At 42.9% G+C, this 7021-nt stretch overlaps 1 protein-coding gene across 1 annotated transcript; it reads right to left on the minus strand.

The window, feature by feature from the left end:
- Nucleotides 1–5311: 5311 nt before the first annotated feature.
- Nucleotides 5312–6429, minus strand: LOC138879068 (uncharacterized). The gene is made up of 3 exons (XM_070158641.1): nt 6371–6429; nt 5825–5966; nt 5312–5512 (listed from the first exon to the last, which is right to left on the minus strand). The coding sequence occupies exons 1-3, from the start codon at nt 6427–6429 to the stop codon at nt 5312–5314; spliced, it is 402 nt and encodes a 133-aa protein (XP_070014742.1).
- Between the last annotated feature and the right edge of the window lie 592 nt (nt 6430–7021).

Here is a 7021-nt window from a genome sequence, read left to right on the forward strand (position 1 = left end):
GATAAATGTGCAGCTGAGGTGTTTACTAAAGGGTTGAACCCGAGGAGCTCTGATGCCTCCCAGAAGCTGAAAGTAAGCCTGCTCGAGTTCCAGAAAACTGCATGGGCAGATGTCCATAACCGTTACGAATCAAAGATAAAAATAGAGGACGATCAGCTCGGGTTCCCGTCATTAACTAAGGGGAGGGATCGAGAAAACAATAGGGATAAGTCGAAGGATGATTTTGACGCAGATCAACGATCTTCTAAGGGCCGGGTTTTGCCCTACGAAAGGGTCGAAGATTGCGACAAAGTATTCCGGTTGACGGATGGGTTCACTCCCAATAGAAGAATTGATCGTGGCCAGAATAACAGGTCATTGCAAGATAAGGAGGTATCGGGTTCCAAGGATTCCACCTATCTCAGGCTGTCAGAGTACAATTTCAATATTAGCATAGTAGAGATGGTATCGGCGATAAGGAACATCAAGGAAGCGCGGTTCCCAAGGCCAATGAGATCTAATCCTTGCCAGAGGGATCCTAATCTATGGTGCGAGTATCATGAGACAAATGGCCATTGGACTGGGGACTATCGACATTTGCGCGAGGAGGTGGCAACATTCTGAAAAATGGCCATCTCAGAGAGTTCTTAAGGGACCAGGCTAAAAACAATTACGGTCGAAGCCCGGACAACGTAGAGCCATCGAAGATAGGTAAAGACTCTCCCTAGAAAACCATCAATATAATTTTTAGGGAAAATGAGATTAACAGTGTAACCTTCTCTGCAGCCAAAAAGACAAAAGTATCGGTGACTCAGAGCAAGAGACTCTGGAAAATCACCGAGGGCGATATCAGCTTTACCGAAGAAGACACTGATGGACTTCTACTGCCTCACAACGATGCCCTGGTAATTTTTCTTAACATTCTTGTCACGACCCAAATTCCATATTAGGCCGTGATGGTGCCCAATACCGTTGTTAGGCAAGCCAACACTAATCAACTAGTGAATTCCCTTTTGAATAATTAGCAAGTGATGACTTCTTCTTATTTGATAAAAATTTAGGAGTTTAAAATTTAAGCATAAATAACCGAAAGCAATAAACACTAATCGTAATCATGTAAGTAAACCAAAATCATAGGTCTGCTAGTGTGTTCCAAGACCTGGTGTCACAAGTATGTGAGCAATCTAGTAGAATATATAAAATCGTACTATCCTACTGTCTAGAAGGGAATATACAGGAAAATAAAGACATAAGAGAGACTCCAGCTGCTGCAGAACAGCTCAAAAGGGTAGATCACTGGGAAATCTCAAGTTGAGGAATCAAGTTTACGCGCCGGATTGATGGCCAGATGCACCTGCCTCAAATCATGTGCAATCAAGTACAAAAGTGTAGTGTGAGTACATAAAAATATGTACCCAGTAAGTATCTCGTCTAACCTCGAAGAAGTAGTGACAAGGGATCGACTCCGACACTTACTAGGGCCAACAATATAATAATATGAAGTTCAAATTCTTATATCATAATGTATGTAGATAACAACAAGCTCAAACAAGGATAATAACTGACAAATACTTCCATCATATTTAAGAAGTCAAGGCACTTTCTTTATTTAAAATAAGTGACCTTTCAAGCAACAATTCATACAAACTATAAAGAGTTCCAATTCTATTATCACACACAAATACCACCGAGGACGTTTGGCCCAATCTAACATAAAAGCAAATAGCGCACTGCCTAGGGTCGAACGGCTTGAACATAGATGCATCTATTAACCTAGAGAGGCGAACGACCCGCTCTCATGAGTGTAGTGGAAATAGTCACCCCGCTCGCGAAATATACTTCCGACGCGGTTAAATATAAATATAACATAATTTTCCTCAATTATTTTCAAAACAATAATTTACTTGAAACCTTTGAAATCTTGAAATCCTCAACTTAGTTCCATTCAAAGCAAATCAATAATTATATTCAGATAACTGTACCCACAAAACATGATGTAAGCCTAGAACTACCCGGACATAACAAGAATAGTAACTACGTACGGACTCTCGTCACTTTGTGCGTACGTAGCCCCCCCCCCCACAATTAATCATATATTAATTAAGTTCAACTATGGGAAAATTTCCTTCTTACAAGGTTAGAAAAGAGACTTACCTTTCTTCAAAGCCTACTTCCAAACTCAAGAATGCGCTCAAACCCTCAAACCAGAGCCGGACAATCCAAACTATTCAAATAGTGTAAAAACCAATCATTATAGGTTCAAAAGTTCATATTCTAACTATTAAAGTGATTAACAACCCCAAAAGCAAGATTCCTAAAATTCACCACCGGACCCACGTGCCCGGATTCCAAAATTTTCGAAAGAAGTTGTTACCCATAACCTAAGGAACATAAATATATGATTATCACTAAGTTTTATGGTCAATTTCGTGGTAAAAATCTCATTCTTGTCAAACCCTAGGTTTTTCATCTAACCTATGATTTCTACCAATGTTCATGTTGGAATCTACCCAAAATTTCTATATTGAACTCACAATAGGTAGAAATTACTTGCCTCCAAAAGCTAGGTGGAAATCCCTCTCAAAATGCTCCAAAAATCATCCAAAGAATGAGAGAAAATGAGTGAAAATGGCTTGAGTCCCATATTAAATGAACTCACTGCCCCAGCGATTTTCGCACTTGCGGTGCGTGGACCGCACCTGCGATCCCTCTTCTGCGGACGAGGGTCTGCTTCTATGGAGTTGGGCTGGGCTGCACATGCGGACGGATACCCACCTCTGAGGTCCGCTTCTACGGAAAAGGAGTCGCATCTGCGGAACCTGGTCTCCTTTCCTTGGGTCGCATCTGCGAGGCTCCAACCGCACCTGCGAGCTCGCACCTACGGCTGACCAACCGCAGGTGCGGTTATGACAGCAGCTAGAGCTTCAGCTCTTGCTCAAATTTTTAACTTAGTTCGAGCCTCGTCCAATTGACGCTCGGGGTTCTCGGGGCCTCGCTCAAACATACCAACAAGTTTGAAATCACAAAATGGACTTGCTTGAACCCTCGGAATGCCCAAAACGACATTAAAACTAAGAATCACACCCTAAAACCAATTGAATCAAACTTATGAACTTCAAGTTCTTCAATCTACTTCCAATGTGCCATTATACCACTCGAAATGATACCAAATTTTGCGTGCAAGTCTTAAATGACATTAAGGAACTATACCTAGTCTCAGAATTCTATTTAGACCTCGATATCACAAAAAACCACTCAAAACCAAATTTAAAGAACTTCTAAAACCTTCAAGAACCAACTTTCACTATTAGGCGTCAAAACACTCTCGGGTCATCCAAAACCCAATCCGGGCATACGCCCAAGTCCGAAATCATCATACAAATCTATTGGAACCGTCAAATCCTGATTTCGAGGTCGTTTACTTAAAATGTTGACCGAAGTCAAACTTGGCCTTTTAAGCCAACCTTAAGGAACCAAGTGTTCCGATTTCAATCCAAACTCTTCCAAATCCCGAACCAACTATCCCCGCAAGTCATAAATCAGTAAAAGCAAGTACGAGAAGTCTTATTTAGGGGAATGAGGTTCTAGAAAGCAAAAAGAAGAATTGGGTCGTTATATTCTCCATCTCTTAAACAAATGTTCGTCCTCGAACGGGTCTAGATTCATACCTGAAGTGCTAAATAAGTGTGGATATCTTCTCTACATGTCCTCCTCATACTCCCAGGTCGCCTCCTCGACTGGTTGCCCCTCCACTAAACCTTTACCGCAGAAATACTCTTGGATTTGAACTGGCGATCTTGTCTACCAACAATAGCAACTGGCTCCTCCTCATAAACCAAGTTCGCATCTAGCTTAATAGTACTGAAGTAACACATGTGACAAGTAGGCGTGATACCTCCAAAGCATAGACACATGAAAAACTAGATGAACCCCGAAGAGGCTGGAAGGTAAAGCAAGCTCATAAGCAACCTCCCCAACTTGCCTCAACACCTCAAATGGGCCTATAAACCTTAGGCTCAACTTGCCCTTCTTCTCGAATCTCATAATACCCTTCATCGGCGAGACTTTCAAGAGAACCTTATCGCCGACCATAAATGATACATCCCGTGCCTTCTGATCCACGTAACTCTTCTGTCTGGACTGTGCTATGCAAAGTTTCTCCTGGATCAACTTTACCTTTTCAAGGCATCTTTTACCAAATCTGTACCATATAACTTAGCCTCGCTGGGCTCAAACCACCAGATGGAAGAATGACATCGCCGACCATATAAGCCTCAAATAGAGCCATCTAAATGATGGACTGATAACTGTTGTTGTAATCTAACTCGACCAAAGGCAAGAACTGATCCCACTGTCTTCCAAAGTTAATCACACATGCTCTCAACATGTCGTCTAATATCTGAATTGTCCGCTCCAACTGCTCGTCGGTCTGAGGATGAAATGTTGTGCTGAGCTCTACACGGGTCCCCAACTTACTCTGTACGGCTCTCCAAAAATGCGAAGTGAACTGAGGGCCTCTGTCTGATATGATGGAAATAGGCACATTGTGCAACCGAACTATCTCTCGAATATAAATCTAGGCTAACTTCTCTAAAGTATAGGTAGTTGCAACCGGAACAAAGTGTACCGACTTGGTCAGCGTGTCGACAATGACCCAAACTGCATCAAACTTCCGTAAGGTCCGCGGCAATCTAACCACAAAGTCCATTGTAATGCACTCCTATTTTCACTCAGGTATAGTCATCTGCTGAAGTAGGCCACCTGACCTCTGGTGCTCATACTTGACCTGCTGGCAATTTAGGCACCTAGCTACATACTCCACTATGTCTTTTTTCATCTACCGCTAATAATAATTCTATCTCAGGTCACGATACATCTTCGTAGCACCTGGATGAATAGAATACCGTGAATTGTGTGCCTTCTTTAGAATCATCTCCCTCAATCCATCGACATTAGGAACACATAGGCGACACTGGAGTTGCAGAACACCATCATCGCCTATGGAAACCTCTTTGGCACCACCCTTTAGTACCGTCTCTTTGAGAACTGCCAAATGCGGATCATCAAACTGTCAAGCCTTGATCTGCCCCAATAATGAAGACTGGGTAACAGCACACGCATGAACTCGGCTGGGCTCTGAAATGTCCAACCTCACAAGTCTGTTAGCGAAAGACTGGATGTCCAAAGCTAGTGGCCTCTCTTCTACTGAAATGAATGACAAGCTACCCATACTCTCTGCCTTCCTACTTAAGGCAACCGCAACCACATTTGCCTTGCCCGGATGATAAAGAATGGTGATGTCATAATCCTTCAGTAGCTCAAGCCATCTATACTACCTCAAATTGAGATCTTTTTGCTTGAACAAATGCTGTAAGCTGCGATGATCAGTGAAAACCTCGCATGACACCCCATATAGATAATGCCTCCATATCTTAAGAGCATGAACAATCGCGGCTAACTCTAGGTCGTGCATGGGGTAATTCTTCTCATGAATCTTCAACTGATGTGAAGCATATGCAACAACTCGCCCCTCCTACATCAATACACAGCCCAAGCCAATGCATGAAGCGTCACAATAAATCGTATACATCCCCGAACCGGAAGGCAACACTTGAACTGTTGATGTGGTCAAAGCTATCTTGAGTTTTTGAAAGCTCGCCTCACAATCATCGGACCAATGAAACGGAGCACCCTTTTGAGTCAATCTAGTCAAAGGTGCTATAATAGATGAAAAGCCTTGCAAAAACCGGCGATAATAACATGCTAACCCTAGGAAACTCCTGATCTCAGTCATCGAAGCGGGACGTGGCCAACTCTGAACTGCCTCAATCTTTTTAGAATCCACCTTAATACCCTCTCCTAATACAACATGTCCCAAGAATGCCACAGACTCTAGCCAAAACTCACACTTGGAGAACTTAGCATATAGCTTTTGTTCCCACAACGTCTGAAGCACCACTCTCAAATGTTGCTCGTGCTCCCCGAGGCTACATGAGTAAATCAAGATGTCATCAATGAAGATGATAAAAAAAAATCAATATAAGGCCTGGACACCTGGGTCATCAAATCCATAAACACCACTGGGGCATTAGTCAAGCCGAAGGACATCACTAGAAACTCATAATGGCCATATGTAGTACGAAAAGTAGTCTTCGAAACATCTAAGTCCCGAATCTTTAACTGATGGTACCCCGATCTCAAGTCAATCTTAGAAAACACTCTAGCACCCTGCAACTGGTCAAACAAATCATCAATACGCAGCAACAGGTACTTGTTCTTGATGGTAACTTTGTTCAACTGGCGATAATCAATGCACATCCGCATAGTCCTATCTTTCTTCTTCACAAATAACACTGGTGCACCCCAGGGTGATACACTTGGTCTAACAAACCCCTTTGCTAATAACTCCTCAAGTTGCTCATTCAGCTCCTTCAGCTCTTTCGGAGCCATACGGTACGGGGGGGGGGGATAGATATAGGCTGAGTACCTGGGGCCAAATCAATACAGAAATCAATATCACGATTTGGCGGCATGCCTGGAAGGTCAGAAGGAAACACATCAGCAAACTCCCGGACAATGGAACCGAATCAATCGTTAGGGACTCTACGGTGGTGTCCCGAACATATGCTAGATACGCCAAATAACCCTTCTCGACCAGATGTCGAGCCTTCAGAAAAGAGATAACCCGACTAGATGCACTAACGGAGGAATCCTTCCACTCCAATCTTGGCAACTCTGGCATCGCTAAAGTAACAGTATTGGCATGATAATCAAGGATGGCATGATATGGGGATAACCAATCCATGCCCAAGATGAATCATATCAAGTAACAAGAGGTTCGCTCTAGTCTCGTAACCATAAAATGTAACCACACAAGACCGGTAAATTCGATCCACAACCACAGAATCGCCCACAGGAGTGGACACATAAACAGGAGTACCCAAAGACTCACGAGGAATATCCAAAAACTGAGCAAAAAAGAGATGACACATATGAATAGGTAGACCCTGGATCAAATAATACTGAAGCATCCCTACCGCAT

This window comes from Nicotiana sylvestris, chromosome 10, assembly GCF_000393655.2.
Source record: "Nicotiana sylvestris chromosome 10, ASM39365v2, whole genome shotgun sequence".
NCBI classification, from domain to species: Eukaryota; Viridiplantae; Streptophyta; class Magnoliopsida; order Solanales; family Solanaceae; genus Nicotiana; species Nicotiana sylvestris.

Bases quoted from the DNA above. Each gene is read 5' to 3' on its own strand.
- LOC138879068 (XM_070158641.1), bottom strand. From the start codon at position 6,429: ATGGCTCCGAAAGAGCTGAAGGAGCTGAATGAGCAACTTGAGGAGTTA. The intron at 5,967-6,370 runs GTTTGTTAGACC...TTACTCATGTAG, and splicing joins GAGGAGTTATTAGCAAAGGG to CCTCGGGGAGCACGAGCAAC. The intron at 5,513-5,824 runs GTGGATTCTAAA...GTATTGATGTAG, and splicing joins TATTAGGAGAGGGTATTAAG to GAGGGGCGAGTTGTTGCATA.